Source organism: Dromiciops gliroides, chromosome 2 (genome assembly GCF_019393635.1).
Source record: "Dromiciops gliroides isolate mDroGli1 chromosome 2, mDroGli1.pri, whole genome shotgun sequence".
NCBI classification, from domain to species: Eukaryota; Metazoa; Chordata; class Mammalia; order Microbiotheria; family Microbiotheriidae; genus Dromiciops; species Dromiciops gliroides.
Genome location: NC_057862.1, coordinates 79,581,747 through 79,599,512, shown reverse-complemented (window position 1 = coordinate 79,599,512; position 17,766 = coordinate 79,581,747). Strand labels below are relative to the sequence as shown.

Genomic DNA, 17,766 nt, shown 5'->3' with positions numbered 1-17,766 from the left:
TGCAAACCTTAATGCATAAAGAATAAAATGTAGACTCTTCCACCTAGCATCTAAGGGCCCTCCACAATCTTCCTCTCAGAGGCCGCTAAATGGTACCATTGGAGTCAGGAAGACCTGAGTTCAAATCCAACTTCAGACACTTACTAGCTGTGTGAACCTGGGCAAGTCACTTCACCTCTGTTTTTCTATTTCTTCATCTGTAAAATGGGGATATTTGCACCCACCTCAAAGGACTTCTGAAAATCAAATGAGATAATAATTATAAAGTACTTAACACAGTGCCTGGAATACCTTATCTCAGATTACTCCCCTCATGCACTCTATGTTCCAACCAAACTGAGTTACTTAATTGTTCCCTGAGCTCCGCATTCTATTTTCCACCTCTTTGCATTTGTATAAATCTTCGCCCATTCTCTGCCTCCCAGAATCCATATCCCCCTTCAAGACTCAACTCAGATGTCCTCTACTCAGTGAAACCTGCCCTGATCCCCACCCCCCACCCCCCACCCCCCCAGGTTGTTAGCACCCTTGGTCTCCTCAAGTTAGCATCTATGTCTGCTCAAATGACTTATCTGTGTACATGTTGTATCCATTCAGGAACTGCGTGCTCTTTAAGGGTAATAACTGTTTGCATTTTCTAAGACAGGGCCTTACATGGTAAGCCGCTAACCACAAAGTGAATAGAGTGCTGAACTTGGAATCAGGAAGGCCCCAGTTTGACTCCTGCCTCAAACACTAGCTGTGTGCCTCGTGGCAAGTTATTTAACCTCTGTATTTCCTCTTCTGTAAAATGGCGATAACCATCACGTGCTCCACACTGGTGTTTTGAGGATCAAATGAGATAGAGTTAAAATGCTTTGCAAACCTTAAGATACTAAACATATGCTAACTATTATTTTTAAGAACAATTTCTGTTCATGCATTTAGCTTGGCCAGATGACTGAGTGTGGATAGCGGACTCCACAAAACTGCCCAGCAATTTCTAAGGCTTCCAAAATTTCTTTAATCGCTTTGGCAGTGAAAGCCCAGCCCTGTCTGAGTCTCAGTAGGAATAACGCCACTAACAGAAGAGATCCTAAAGGGTTTCCTTCCCTTCCCTGTAGATACTACCTTCATTACCACGACCACCACCGCAACCCCATGGGCCTCCAGAAACCGTGTCCTAATGTTTGGTGTTAAAATAGCATGTGCCAAAGAGGTTTTGCCTAGAGGGAGTCTCCCACCCTATTACTGGTAAACACTTTCAGTGCTATACCACCTGACTGGCACAGATTGAGACTGCTTTGAAGACAGTTGGGTAGAGGCATTGGTATTTCACCCTAACTTTCTATTTCCAATTTAACTCCCTAGCTATGATTAAAAATGTTTAATGAATGTTTTTAAGGAAATATGTGCATAGAAAGAGCTGACATCTTAATTACAAAATGATGCTCAGTAAATTGATACACCTTTGTGTGTGTGTGTGTGTATGTGTATACATATATACACATACACAACACATAATCCACATTGAGAGAGCATCTATTTGAGCTGACAGTTTCAATGCCTCACAAATTAAATACAATAGTATTTGTAAGCATGTTCCATATGACATTATGCATTTTTTCTTAGTATAGATATAATATGCTTCATATGTGCTCCTAGAAAAATGCATGTATTCTTATATTTTGGCTCTCATAGGAAGTAGTTGAAGCCATTGATCGTAGTGCCTTCGTCAACTCTGACCTGCCTATCATAATATCTATAGAAAATCACTGTTCATTGCCTCAGCAACGAAAAATGGCAGAAATTTTCAAGGTGAGTACTGAGTTAAGTGGGGGGAGAATATCATGACAATCTTGTCAATATAGCTGAGATTTTTCCTGAATTAAGTAGCTATACACAAAACTAACACACAGTTTGAGGTATATATTATCTTGGAACCCTACAAAATGACAGAAGTAGGATAATCATTGGAACTATACTGGAACTTTTCTTGACTGTGACCAAGAATTCTGGAATGATCTGAGGAAACCCAGAGTAGTCTTGTGATGTCCTTTTACCAATCAGAAAATACTCAGTAGGCAAAGAAGACCAGGACCTTCCCAGGACTGTCTCAAGCTTCTAATGTATCTCTAGCCTAATCTTTGAGATTTAGCGATGTCTAAAGTATCAGGCATCCTAAGGTGTAGTCACTATTTGGAGGAAATGGGGAAAGATGGCTAACATTCTATTAATATAATAAATTATTTAGAACTTAATGAATTCATAAATATGAAATAGGAAAAGAACCCAAATGTAGATGTAGTAGGGGTATTCTATACCCCTGGCCATAGTACATTACCCCCCCCCCCAACTCCTGGCTAACTAACCAGTTGATCCTACTTACAGAAGCATTGACTATAGAAAGAAGGGAATTGCTGACAGGATTGGGAATTGACCAAGGGAAAGTAATGTAGCTTAGAAAGGCCAGGGTATAATTTCTTTTTTTTTTTTTTTAAGTGAGGCAATTGGGGTTTAGCTAGTAAGTGTTAAGTGTCTGAAGCCGGATTTGAACTCAGGTACTCCTGAATCCAGGGCCAGTGCTCTATCCACTGCGCCATCTAGCTGCCCCAGGGTATAATTTCTTAAGGAGAAAGGACACAGGAAAGAGAGAAACTAGAAGCTATCTGCTTAAAACCAGCTTGTATTTTACCACAACCACCTTCTTGCAGTAAGACTTTTAATATTGAGTCCATGACCTTGCAGTGTGAACAGACTCACATACTGGTTTCCACCTTTATTCTGTTTCTTAGGTGTGTGAGCAAACTGTTGAAACATAGCAGGGACAGGAAAAGAAATGGAAGCACCATGAACCAACAACCTACCTGGATAATGCACTCACATTAAAATCCTTAGACTAATGAGATAAGGGGAAGAGCTAGGGAAGATAGGTAACCATCTTTCTGAAAGCCATCAAGGGCTTGGTGTGACCCCGGAACACCATCTGGTATTGGTTAGAATAAATAATCATGGGAAATGATAGACTCTGCTTGGTACTTATTCCTGAATAGGATCAGACAGTTTGATCAGTAGCACACTCTGGTGGTTAAATATCTGAGGGTGAGGAGGGATGGGAGGTGGGACAGGGGCGTTTTATTTTGTTTTTCGTCTTTTAAGAAGAGTGGATCCTGTTGATGGGATGCTGAGGATTTGAAAGCCTCTTCTATTTTTGCTCCTAGCTGAGTAACCAGTCAGTGGCCCTTCACCAAAGAGCCTCCTTCCTGCCTTCCCAGCTTTCTCTCCTACTCTTCTTCCCCTTCCTTCCAGAGACTCTCAGAAAACTCCTTTCCCTAAGAAGCTCTGCCAAGAGCTGTTATGGGAAGGCAGCCTTGGACTGAGACCGATGTGGGGCTTCCACCCCTGTGTAAGCAAACTTAGATGCAAGTAACAGAATTTTATTGTTTGTCTTGTATTTGATATTTCAGAATGTCTTTGGAGAAAAACTCGTTGCCAGGTTTTTGTTTGAGAGTGATTTCTCTGATGATCCAATGCTTCCTTCACCTGACCAACTTAGGAGAAAAGTGCTTCTTAAAAACAAAAAACTGAAAGCTCATCAGACTCCTGTGGATATATTAAAACAAAAGGTATGCTCTCTATACAAAGAGCTTCTAAAAATATTGCAAACTAGGAACAAAGAACTCATAGCATTTTTATATTTCATGTGGCCTTTTCTTTGCTGCTGTGAAAGAGTTAATCAAGAGAGTAAATTATTAAATTTTGGTTATATTTCCCCAAGTAATTGATAAAGCTAGATCTAGAAATCTGGAAACCAGGGCAAGGGCAGGGGTGTGTGTGCAGAAAGCCGAAACAAGCAAAACCTTCTGCCCAAAAGGGGAGAGTGTAAAAGAAAGTCCCTCTCTGATCTTGCAGTCTCACCGATATATCCAGTACAGAGGACATCTTGACCAGGTCAGATCATAGCAGGCAGCCTCTTGAAGGAGGCCTAGGTGGGGGCTCTAAGGGGAGGGGAAAGAAACGGGAGGTACAAAAGGAAAGGTGGATACCCTGCTGATGGAATGTCCCACCAGACCCTTGAGAGGATGTGGCAGTGGAGTGGGAAAGGGGTGGGACCAGGCTATGCTCAAAGAGCATTTAAACCTTGGCAATCAGCTACAAGTAAGGGCTTGATTTATTGGTGTTTTTTTTCCAGACTTAAGAGAGTGACAAATAAAAATGTTAAAGATGCAGATTAAATCTAAAAGTGTGGGGGCAGCTAGGTGGCGCTGTGGACCTACCCTGGATTCAGGAGGAACTGAGTTCAAATCCGGCCTCAGACACATAACACTTACTAGCTGTGTGACCCTGGGCAAGTCACTTAACCCCCATTGCCCCGCCCCCCCCAATCTAAAAGTGTGTCCTGTCTTTTTTTTTCTTTTTTGAGAGTTGGTTGTTAAACATTTATCAGCCTGTCACTGGGAGGGACCCTCAGGTGCTTTGTGATACAGGGTCTGCAGAGGATCCAGAAGGTCTGAGATGGAGTGAGGAAGAATTGTGCCACCTCCCTCTTCCCTGTCCCAAGAACATGACCTTACTGCTGTGTTTGCAAATTCGTATTTATATAAAGCTAAAGTGGGAGGACAAGAGGGCGGCATAGTCTGTGCTTGGGGAGATCACTTTGACAGCTGACTGAATAATAGACTAGACTGGAAAGAAACGAGGAAGGGAGACCAACCAACCAGTTATTGCAAGCATTTAAGCATAAGGTGATGAGAGGGTTGTGGTCGTATTAAAGGAGAGATATGTTGTATTGGTGGAATTGACAGAGCGTGGCAGCAGATTGCATGTGGAGAGTGAGCAGTCAAAGATGATGCTAAGGTTGTGAGCCTGGGTAACTGGGAGGATGAGTGTACCCAAAAAAATAATAGGGAAATTAAGAAGAAGGTGTTTGGGGGGAGCTCATGAAATGAGTTCAGTTTTGGACAGGTTGAGCTTAAGGTATCTCTTGTCATTGGTTTCTGCCCATTGTTCCTAATTCTCCTTCCTGGAATCAGACAGAATAAGTATAGTCCCTTTTCCACACAACGATGATGACGATAGTGATGATGTCAACAAAATGTGCCAAGCACTGTGCGAAGCACTTTACAAATGTTGTCTCATTTGGTCCTCACAACAGCCCTGAGAGGTAGGTGCTCTTATTACACCCATTTTACAGATGAGGATACCGAGGCAGGCAGAGGCGAAGTGATTTGCCCAGAGTCGCAGAGCTAGTCAGAGTCTGATGTTGGATCTGAACTCAGGTCTTCCTGACTTTGAACCTGTTGCACTATCCACTTTATCTACCAGGCCACCTAGGTGCCTATAAACACCAGCCTCAGGGTTCTGTCCTGGACTCTCTCCTCTTCTCCCTCAATACTACTTCACTTAGTGATCTCATCAGCTCCCATGGATTTAATTACCATCTCTATGCTGTTGATTCTCAAATCTACCTATCCTGCCCCAGTCTCTCTGCTGACTCACATCTCCAACTTCCCATGTCCATAGACATCTTAAACTCAATATGTTCAAAAACAGAACTCATTAACTTTCCCTTTAAACCTACCCCATTCCCCCTTCCCCATTCCCTCAGGATCCCAACCTAGGAGTCATCCAGGAATCTTTACTGTCTCTAACCACCACCACCACCCACATCCAAACTGTTGTCAAGGCCTGTCAGTTTCAACATTTCTCCAATACAGCCCCTTCTCTCCTCTGACACGACCAACCATTTTAGAGCAGTCCCTCATCCCCTCACACATGGACTACTGCAGCAGCCTGCTGGTGGGTCTGCCTGCCCTAATTATCTTCCCACTCCACTACACCCTCCATTCAACCACCAAAGTGATTTTTCTAAAGCACAGGTCTCTCCAAACTCAAGAAATTCCAATGGCTCCCTATTGCCTCTAGGATCCAATCCAAAATCCTTTGGCATTCAAGAATGCTTCATCATCTAGGCTGCCCCATCTACCTTTCTAGGCTTCTTAAACCTTACTCCCCAGTAAGTCCTCTTCAGTCCAGGGATACCGGCCTCCTGGCTTTTCCACAAATAAGATACTCCATCTTTTAGGTCCAGGTATCTTCTCTGGCTCTTTCCCCATGCCTGGTGATTTCCCTGGCTTCCTTTAAGCCCCAAGGAATCCCATCTTTTACAGGAACCCTTTTCCAACCCCTTTTGATGCTAGTGCCTTCCCTTTGTCAATTATCTCCTGTTTTATCCTGCATGTAGCTTGCTTTGATCATACTTGTTTGCATGTTGTCTCCCCCCACTTGAGGGCAGGGACTATCTTTTGCTTCTTTTTTTTAATCCCTAATACTTAACACATTGCCTAGCACATAAAAGATACTTAAGTAAATGTTTATTGATTATTGGTTGATTAATTGCATTTTGGCATGACTGATCCTGTTTCATTGTGGGCTTTACAGACAGAATCAATTGTCTTCCCCTACACCAACAGCTGTTGAAATATCTTTGAGAATTATTGAAGTATACTTTTTTTTTTCACATTTTCTTGGCGTAACATCCATTCTTAAAAACCTAACAAAAGAGAGCAGTTGCTATAAATGCGTATGGCACAAAATCCAATACTCAGCTGACAGAGCTAACGAACTAAAGGTAGGGAAACTAGCATACCTGAGTTTTATCTGGTCAGAGTGAAATGTTCTGAGTCAGCTTAGTATCAGTAGACATACATAGGGAAGACCATTGCTGTCACAAAAGTATTGTTTGTACCAAGTGTCACAGTGGATAAGAGCACTGGACCTAGAGTCAGAAAAAGAAAGATCACAGTTCAGTCTGACCTCAGATACTTACTAGCTGTGTGACCCTGGGCAAGTCACTTAACCCCTGGCTGCATAAAACCAGAGAAGGAAATGGCAAACTTCTCCAGTATCCTTGCCAAGAAAACTCCATGGACAGTTGGTCAACAGGATCATGAAGAATCAGGCATGGCTGAACAGCAACAACAGTCACACATCATTGTATTGTGCATCTAGCCATTCAATCAGTTCCTACGATCCATTGATCCTATAATAAATAGTCCAGGTCACTTGCTTTAGCCTCACATTGTCCCCCAAGTATCATATAATTCTGTTAAAACACTTAACTTTGGGGATATAATGCTATTGAGAAAAGAAAAAGGTTTCTTTTATTAATGTTTTTTAGAGTTGTAAGATTTCAGTAGGAGTATTGTTATTGATTCTGGTTTTGATGCTATTTCCAAAAGATTTGAATTTGTTTCCCTTTAAATGAGTTAAAGTCAATAAATCTTTTATGGAGATTGTTGGCATTAAAAGTTATATTTAAAAGTTAGAAATCAAACAGTAGCTTAATGTTTAAATTTTTAAGTTATTTTAATCTTAACAGGCTCATCAGTTGGCATCCCTGCAAACACAGACCAGTAATGGTGGTAATGCCAATCCTACCCCTGTTAATAATGAAGAAGAGGAAGATGAGGAGGACGAATATGATTATGACTATGAATCTCTTTCTGATGGTAAGAAAATAATACTATTAATCGCTCAAAGAAATATTTGGATTGTTTTCATAAATAAAGCTGCCATATAAGTTAAGGCCAGACAAGTTCCATTCTTATAAAAACTTCTAGACTTTAGTCACTTAACATGGACCAAGGTATATAAGAATAATAACCACTGCAGTACTCACTCTGGGTAAGGGGACAGTATAAGAAAATCCTTTTTAATCTTTCCTCCAACAAGAGAAAACTGAGGCAGGAAGAGATTAAGGGACCTGCCCAGGATCACAAATCTGGTGTCTGAGGCCAGATCTGAACTCAACACTTCTTGACTCCAGCCACTGTACCAGAAAACTTGGTTATCCTGGCAATAAGCACCCTTCCCCATACAACCAGAGAAACCTCTCCCCCTGCTCTTTCAAGCCTAGCTTCTTACACTGGGGGGTCGCAACTCCCTATGGGGTCACACAACTGAATATAGGGGTGGTGAAAAATTGGGCAATAGTAAAAGGTTACATATGCCTATTTTATATACCTGTCTACCCAGAGTCGCAGAACAATTTCTTAGGTGAAAATTGGTCACTAGTGGAAAAAGTTTAAGAAGCCCTGCTCTAACGTACCCCTCTTAGTGTCCATTCTTAGCCTTCCTTCTACTTTTCTTCAAGCATTGCTCACTCCGGGCCAATCTCTAAATCTCCATTGGGTTGTTCCAACCCTGGAGCTACATTCTGGTGCTCTTCAATGGGCCCAGAGAATTACAGGTACCTGATTCTTTTTCTCCATAGCCTTTAAGACACAGCTTCTTCTCTTCTAGCCCCATTGTCACAAGTGTCTAACAATAGCTAGCTTTAAAATACAATATGACATAAGTACATTAGAGTTTGAAAACAAAGTACTATATGCAGTGTAAGAGGAAAAGGCATTAATATCCCTGGAGGATCAAAGATGACTTCCTAAAGGAGTTGACACAAATTAAGCTGAAAGAATGAGTAGGAATTCCACAGGTAAAAAAAAAAAAAAAAAAAAGAGGGAGAAGGATTTTCATGTATAGAAAAAAATAGGATTAGCAATAATAGGAAACTGCTGGGAGAGGATTCTTCCTCTACTGAGGAACATTTGTGGAACTTACAGTCTTGGCACCAAGACTTGCCCAAGGTCACACAGTCACTACTTTTCCCCTAAACCCCCACCTCAAACTTTTCTGTTGATGTCCTCTTAGCCACACAGGATTGCTATCTGTCACCCTCTGCTTCTTTCCACACTTGCTCCACAAATCTGACCTATAAGTCTTGTCATTTCTACCTTAACATCTCTCATAAACATCCCTTCTTCCAGTTCACACAGCCACCACCTTGGTGCAGGCTCTCATCACCTTATGATTATACTATTGAAACAGCCTTCTGGGTGCTCTCCCTGCCTCAAATCTGTCTCCATTCCAGTCCATGCTCCACTCAAGTATCAAAGTGATGATACAAAGTGATCCATTCATCCTCCATACTCAGTAAACTACATTTGCTCCCCAGTACCTTCAGTAGCAAATTTAAAATCCTCTGGTTTTTAAAGTGCTTACTTTTGGGGCAGCTAGGTGGCGCAGTGGATAGAGAACTGGCCCTGGATTCAGGAGGACCTGAGTTCAAATCTGACCTTGGACGCTTGACACTTACTAGCTGTGTGACCCTGGGCAAGTCACTTAACCCTCATTGCTCCGCCCCCCCCCCCCAAATGCTTACTTTTATCTTTCCAGTCTTCTTGTATCCTATTCAGTAAACTTCAATCAACATGATAAATGCTTGTAGAGTTGAAGCCCTTTACAACTTTGCCCTTTTTATACTTTACTCCCCTCCATTTACTCTACAATCCAACAGTACCTCCCTTCTTACTGTTTCTCACACTCAGCACTCTGTCTCTTGACTGCCTTTTCACCGGCCATCCCCAAAGCTGGAATACTCCCCACTCTGACCTGCACCCCCTGGTTCCCTGGCTTCTGTCTAGACTCCACTCAGATTCTGTCTCTGGGAGAAGGCCTTAGGCAGAGCCCCCACACATGAGTGCCCGCCCTCTGAGCTTCCCTTCCAGCCACTTTGTACGAATCTTCTATGTGCACAATGGTTGACATTTCATTTCTCCATTAGAATTTGAGCTCCCAGAGAACAGGGAACATGTTTTTGCTTCTCTTTATCCTAGCACTTAGCAGAGTGCCTGGAACGGAGCCATGATTTAATAAATGTTTGTTGGCTAGCTGACTGACAGCATGTGTCAGAGGCGAGGCTTTCCATTTCATTTCACTGCCACTCATAGATAAACTGGACTTGAGACTGAGAAGAGACAGAGCTGTGAGGGCATCATGCATGTTTAGGCAGTGCAGCGACTTATGTAGTTTGACTGGAGTGTGGTGTGTGAAGAGGAGTAATATGAGAGAGGTCTAGAAAAGTAGAGTAGAAGCAGGTTGTGGAAAGTCTTCGTTGTTGGGCAAGGGGAGTTTTTGTTTTACTTACTAGACTATAGGGCACCACTCAGAGTTTTTGAGCAGAAAATTGGCATGAGCAGATGGGGGAGAATCAAGATGGCAGGGCAGCAGAAAGAAGAGCGGCCCATCAAAGAGCATTCCGGAAGCCAGGGACTGAAAGAGAGGACCAATACTCAGCATTGGGGCAGGAAAAGAGCCCTGGTGATACCTGAATTAATGCAGAATGAAGACCCTTTACTGAATATAATTTGATGCATTATGCTCAGCAAAAGAGGCATTTCATATTTATGCTTTTTTCATTTATTTGTGAAAAAGGTCATGAAAATTCCACTGAAAAAAAACAGAATCAAGAAGCACTCTTAGTCTGCATATTAACTGCACCTAATTCTCCATCACAAGAAATGAGTTAAAAGAAAATAAGTCTTTTCATAGATATAAATTGTGAGGCAGATGATGGCACATTGGGTAGAGCACTGGGTCTGGAGTCAGGAAGACCTGAATTCAAGCAGATAGTTACTAGCTATGTGACCTGGGGCAAATCAGTTAACCTCTGTCTGCCTCAATTTACTCAACTATAAAATGAGGATAATAATAGCACCTGCCTTGCAGGGTTGTTATAAGGATAAAGTGAAATAATATCTGTCAAAAGTTATAGCACAGTACATGGCACATCGTTGGCACTATGTAAATGCTGACTCCCTTTTTCCTCACCTTCCCATAAATAATACCCAAGCCACCATAGCATTTTAGAGAACCCTAAAAAAGAGGGAGCCTTCATTCACTGACGATAACTTCTAGAAATTTTAGCACTTTTTACTTTGGATCCAAGAATGCAAACTTAAACCTTGGAATCTGTGTGCTTTGCATATTCATTTAAAAGCAATCACAGTATAAATATGAAGGAAAACCATCCAACATAATTAAATTCCCATTTGATTGAAAGTTTTCTGACTCTGGCCAGATCCCAAACAAATCACATACTTAGGTTCTTGGCCTTGTAACCATATTCTTTTCCTTTACTGTAGTTATTTTCCTGCTTGTGCTGAACGTTTCCCCACCTGTCTCTGCATAGCTCCCAAGTTGTCTCCAGCTAGGGTAATGAGAAAATCAAAACTGCAGATGTAGGCAGAACAAATCACATTTTTCCTCAGGGACCTTGGCATAAATCTTAGAAGAAGCACTATGATATTGAGGAAGGAAGATTGGATTGGAAGTCAGGAAACCCATTTTCTAGTCTCTTCTCTGACACTAACAATTAACAGCCTTGCACAGTTTGCTTCATGTCTTTGAGCTCACCTTTTTTTATCTGTAAAATGAAGTGGTTGGACTAGATTATCTATCTCTAAATTTATCATCTCTTAGATTGTGAGTAGTTGCTGAGAGAAAACTACAGAGAAAAAAATAGTTTGAAGAGACAGGCCAATATGGGCAGACCAACAATAGCAATTAAATAAGACAAAGAAAGGATAGACAGCAAGATTAGAAAGCTTTAAAAAGCTTTGTTTGTTATTTATCTAGAAGACCATGAGGTAATAGTAATCTGGCCTACATAAACCGAGAATTTAGATCTTTCAACCTCCTAGCTAGTAGTCTCCATACCCTGTTTGTAAGTAGATAGGCCAGATCATTTTGACACAGGTTTGAACCCAGGCTATAATACAAATTCATACAAAGTCATATGAAGATGCTATTTTCTTCTGGTGAAATCGATCTGTTTCTGTGTGTTTGAAATGAAACAGTAGTTCATAGTCAATAAAACTTGCCAATAGATTTAACAAATAGGACTACTATTATATAATAGATTATGCATTATCATGGAAGATAGTTGGTAAAGATCTTTGCACTTTCATTATTGCTAATCTTTACAATGCTGTACAGGAATTTTGAAGTTAAAATATGCCTCATTTCTTTTGTTGCCTTTTATTCTATGCATTCTTGTCACTTAAACTCTGCTCAGCACTTCAGTTTAATTTCTCTGGCTTTATGTCTTAATTTTCTCTACTTTTATCCTCTGTCTGACTCTGTTTTTCTATAGCAGATGTCCTTAATGCTTCTCCCGCTCCTAACAGTCAGGAAGGTAAAAGCCATTTGAATTGATCATTTTAACTGCATGAATTTCAACATTGTATTTAAAATTGCTTAATATTGCTTAGCATGAAGTTGTCGTACCTCTGCAAATAAGTATTAAAGAATAATTTCTTTTAGTACTGCTGGTAGCCTGCATGGCACTAATTTGGCATAGAGATATTTTGGTCTACACACATATGGACTGAAAATAGTAAAACTTGGACAAGACGCCAGAGAAAATGTTAATAGACCAGTTAGGATAAAAAGTAAATTTGTAACTAAAACCGTTGATATTGCCTTTGTATAATGAATATAATTTTTAAATAATCAAAATGAAAGAGTATCTGTCAGATTTTTTTCAATCTGTTGACTGTTAAAACTATAAATTTTTATGTTTGTGGAGCTACTCAGCTTTACCTGTCAGTTAACAATGAGATGTTTTCCATAGTTCCTATATATTTTTTTCATGATTTTGACATTCTTGAAGCTAAAAAGAACTAGTAGGTGCATTAAATAAGGTGTGTATTCTAATATAGAAGTATTTCAATCACAAAACCATTGTGGTCAGCCATTTTACACAATGTACCTTTGATACTATTCATCTTGATAAAAAGGTTAGGACACATCTACATGACACCAAAATCACTTCCAATATCCATCAGTTTATTGAAGTAATCACTACTCTCAGTGCACAGTGGTTGCAAAGATGGCATCAGGCAGACAAACATTCCAGGCCCGCCTCTGAAGTAGGAGCAGAGTGACCCTGGGAAGTGCCCCAGGCAACTCGCTAAGACAATAAAGCTGCCTAGCACATGTTGATCTGCATTGACGGAAGACTCCTTTTTAGGGAGTTCCCTATACCAAGGAAATCAAAGGTAAGCTCCAAAAAAATAAACAACCTCAGTGAAAAAAGCTCATTCAGTCCTATAGATATCCTGGAATCTTTTTATGCAATGAAGAGACAACTCAAACGTGAAGGTATTTCCAAATATTGGGTGTTTTTGCTCTCTGACCTTTACGTAAAGTAAGATCTACTATGGAGGTGTAATTGTAGCTGTCATATTAATTGAAGGTATTTTAACACATTTGCAGATAACATCCTGGAAGATCGACCTGAAAGTAAGTCAACTAGTGACAAACTACAGTTTGAGTACAATGAAGAAATTCCCAAGAGGATAAAGAAAACCGACAGCTCTGTTTGCAACAAAGGAAAGGTAGAATACTTATTTTCCCTTCAGCTGCACTTGGCATAAAACAAGATTTAATCAGTGAACCTGCAATCATTCATTAGTTGTCACTGGTTCTCTTAAGCCCTGGGTTAGGTTTAGGATCATAAAAACAAAAGAAATAGTCCCTGCACTAAAGAGCATATGTTCTGCAGGAGGAAAGGGCATCTGCATACAATATTTGCATGCTGATAACCAAATACTAAGGACGAACACAATAATTTATTTGGAGGGAAACGTGAGACACTAGCAACTCCCAGGATGGGGAAACCTCTCCTGAAGGAGACAGCGATGGAGCCCAGTTTTAGGGAGGCCGGGAAGTGGAATTGAGAAGAGAGAATATTCCAGCCAAGGAGACAAAGCACAGAGACTGAAGGTGAAATGTTCTCTTTTAAGGAACATTTTGAGCAAAGGATGTGAAGGAATAGTGTGTTATAAACCTGGGAAAGTTTTAAATGAAAAACAAAGGCATTTGTACTTTATACCAGGGGTATTTAGGAGCTGTTTGAGCTTCCTGAACAAGGCCCACAGTACTGTACGTGACTGGCCTCACCAGAACCATTTTAATGCTGGGAGTTGGTTTCCCTTTTTGCTTCATTTCCCCCATCTGGAGTAGTTCAGGAAAATCCCCATGTATATTCATGGTTTTGCTGATTTCTAGTATAACATCTGTTTCAAATGACTAGCTCACTATGACTATATGTACATAGTTACTGTTGCTTTAAGAGCTAGATGTAAGAGAGATGAAGGATTGAGAAAAACAGTGCGTCTGACACTTTAAAAAGTCATTTGGGAAAATGGAATGATGTGAAGTACTTCTTCCTATGGAGCTGAGGAAAAGGTGTCAGTTAAATCTGCGATCCATGAGTATGTTTGAGAAATCTATAGAGAAGAAGGATGTTAAGAGAAACTTTTTCCTAGATGGAGGTTTGGCAAGGTATGAGCATCAGGGGAGGCAGGTTGTTCAAGAGGAGAGGACAGCATAAAGGTGATGTGGTTAATTATGAAGGAAAGTTTGAAATGGGAGGAAAGTAAAGCTGGAGCAAGGCTCATAGCCTGAGAGAACAGAGAGGGAGGTAGAACTAGAAGTCCTAGTAAAAACCAAGAGTAGATCTAAGAATAAGGCACAGGGAGAGATGGGATGAGAGGAGGTTAGGATTAGAGGAATTTCTAAGGTTTTGTTCATAGACGTGCCACAGTTCTCCGGGATAGTGAACCAGCCCGTGTAATAAAAGATGTATGTCATGGCAGAGCACATTTATTGAAAGCCCCCAGTAGAAGGGAAGTTGGGTAAGAATGGAGAGGGGATGACCAGGAGGCTATTAGAAAACAATTACCGGGATCTGGACAAATGCTTCTCAGATGAAAAGAGGTAGGTGAGTGATGGCAGTGGGAAGAGAGGAATGGACCAGGGGAGGGGGAGGAGTCTGGAAATAAGGAGCATACCTACTCGTGGCCCAGTAGAAGAGGTGGGGAGGGAGATAGAGGACCTGTATCCAATACTAAAGAGAATGGCCATAGATGAGCGTCTTCTCAATGAGTGCTTGGCTCTTGGGAGAAGCATGAAAGGAAGAGGTCTAAGATGAAAGAGAACAGAGGAAACAGTGGAAAAGGGAGGCAGGAATGAAATTCATCAGGGATGAGATGGATAAGATATTTGGTGGTGGCATCAGGCAAGTGGCATGGTTTTTTATTAGGCAACTGAGTTTTCTTCATTACCAGGAATAGGCTTCCACCTCCAGGAGTCCTATGAATGACAAGTGGTGGCATCAGTTCTCTTTCAAATACAAGGGAAGAAGGGAAATTAGGTCTTTTACCAGCAACTCTTCCTGTAGATGAGATCCTGACAGCAATAAATATGGTCCATCTGAGTCTTCGCCTGGGTTCTTGAAGCAAGACCTTACTGTTGAAGACTCATTTGTAACATTTGTGTATTTGTAACATCAGGAGGCAGAGTAAATTGAATATTCAAAAAGGATGTCAGTCTAAAATAGTCTGTTTTGCCAGTACCTTTGCTAGTCCCTGAGGCAATTCCTGATGATACTATACCCTCTTACCCTACCACATATATCTACTTATACTGTAAAAATATAAGGGGCAGCTAAGTAGTGCAGTGGATAAAGCACCTGCCCTAGATTCAGGAGGACCTGAGTTCAAATCCGACCTCAAACACTTGACACTTACTAGCTGTGTGACCCTGGGCAAGTCACTTAACCCTCATTGCCCCGCAAAAAAATATATAAATAAATAAAATAAAAATAAATGTTTAAAAAAAAAAGAATATAGGACACTCCATTTATCCAGTTACCTGACTTGAAATTGAGGGTTAATAATACTGTAGACTTTCTTATGGTTATTGAAAAACAGAATGATCTAGGTAATTGAGATTTTGAATTATACAAGATAAATAGATGACAGAGTACTTTCAAGACCTACAATGTAAATTTCTGTTACTTTATCATTTGACAGGTTTATGACATGGAACTGGGTGAAGAATTTTATCTGCCACAGAATAAAAAAGAGAGTAGACAAATAGCCCCAGAGCTTTCTGACCTTGTCATTTACTGCCAAGCTGTAAAATTTCCAGGTAAGATTAACTAATCTTCTCAAATTATTCCTTTAAGAAGCTAAATTATTTAAGAAATTGATGATCTGGCTTAATTGAGTTTCTCAACAAGTTTTCTATAAATGTGTTTTTCCCTGCATTGCTCCTTTATGTTTTATAAGATGACACTGCTTATAATTTTCCAACATATTAAAGTAATGTTCCTTTGGCTATCATCTCTTCCCACTTGGCAAGGAGATCAAGTTTTTCTGGCTAATGTGGTCTTGTTTGGTTGGTTGATTGGTTTGGTTTATAATTTATTATTTTTTTTTTGCATTCTTTTTTTCCAAGTTCTCTTCTTCTTAGTCCTCTCCTACCCATTGTGAAGACATGAAACATGATATCAATTGTACATGTGAAATCATGCAAAATATATTTCCATATTAGCCATGTTGCCAGAAAAACATAAGAAAAATAAAGTGAAAAAATTATACTTCAATTTGCATTCATATTCCATCAGTTCTTTCTCTAGAGATGGATAGCATTTTTCATTGTAAGTCCTTCAGAATTGTCTTGGATAATTATATTGATCAGAAAAGTCACTCACAGTTGATCATAGTACAGTATTGCTAAATATTACTAAAGAAATATTTTTGTGCATATAGGTCCTTTTCCTTTTAACTCTTTGGGATACAGACAGAGTGGTTGGATCAAAGGGGATGCACAGTTTTTTAGTACTTTGGGTATAGTTCCAAATTGTGCTCCAGAATGGTTGGGTCAGTTCACAACTCCACCAACAGTGCATTAGTATTCCAGTTTTTCCACATCCCCTCCAACATTTGTTATTTTAATTTTCTGTCACATTCGCCAATTTGATATGTCACATAGTACCTCAGAGTTGTTTTGACTTGCATTTCTCTAATAAGTGGTGATTTAAAGCATTTTTCATATGACTATAGATAGCTTTGATTTCTTTATCTGAAAACTGCTTGTTCATATCCTTTGACCATTTACCAATTAGGGAATGACTTGTATTCTTATAAATTTGACTTAGCTCTCTATAAATTTTAGAAATTAAGTCTTTATCAGAGAAACTTACTGTAAGAAAAAAAGAAAAAGAAAAGGGAAATAAATTTTAAAAAAGAAAAAAAAACACTGTAAACATTCCCAGTTTCTTCCTTTCCTTCTAAAAAAGGTTGCATTGGTTTTGTTTGTGCAAAACCTTTTTAATTTAATGTAATTAGAATTATCCATTCCCATGATGCTCTCTCTCTTGTTTGGTCATAAATTCTTCCCTTACCTATAGTTCTGACATGAAATTTTCCATATCCCCCTAATTTGCTTACGATAAAACCCTTTATATCTAAATCATAAACCTATATTTTACTTTATCTTGGTATATGGTGTGAAATGTTGGTGTGTATGATGTTTCTATCAAACTGCTTTCCAGTTTTTCCAGCAATTTTTGTCAAATAGTTCTTGTCCCAAAAACTTGGACCTTTTGGTCCTTCAAACACTAGATTATTGTGATCATTTACTACTGTGCATTGGGTTTCTAATCTATTCCACTGATCCACTACTCTGTTTCTTAGCCAATACCAGAATGTTCTGATGGTTACCATTTTGTAATAGTTTGAGATCTGGTACTATGAGACCACCTTCCTTCACATTTTTTCCATTAATTCCCTTGATGTTGTTGGCTTTTTGTTCTTTGTTTATTATTTTTTCTAGCTCTATAAAATATTTTTGGTAGTTTGTTGTTTGTTTGTTTGTTGTTTGTCCTTTTTTCTCAAAGAGGACCATAACATTGGGAGGTGATATCATGACTTGCAGTGACTTGGATTTAAGTGAGGGAGGGCTATGCAAAGTTACCAGCTTCCCTCTCTTCCAAAGCCATCTGGTTGCAGTGACAAGATATACATCAAGACAACTGGAGATGACCCTGGATAATTGAGGCAGTTAGGGTTAAGTGACTTGCCCAGGGTCACACAG

The 17,766-nt window shown here is 39.9% G+C and overlaps 1 protein-coding gene across 1 annotated transcript in view; it reads left to right on the top strand.

The window, feature by feature from the left end:
• The window catches only part of PLCE1 (phospholipase C epsilon 1), a 336,517-nt gene that overhangs the window by 271,625 nt on the left and 47,126 nt on the right, over positions 1-17,766 (top strand). The window contains exons 18-23 of the mRNA XM_043983896.1: positions 1,681-1,797; positions 3,447-3,605; positions 7,361-7,490; positions 11,972-12,013; positions 13,096-13,217; positions 15,699-15,816. Coding sequence (XP_043839831.1) covers positions 1,681-1,797; positions 3,447-3,605; positions 7,361-7,490; positions 11,972-12,013; positions 13,096-13,217; positions 15,699-15,816 — 688 coding nt within the window. The remainder of the gene's footprint in view (positions 1-1,680; positions 1,798-3,446; positions 3,606-7,360; positions 7,491-11,971; positions 12,014-13,095; positions 13,218-15,698; positions 15,817-17,766) is intronic.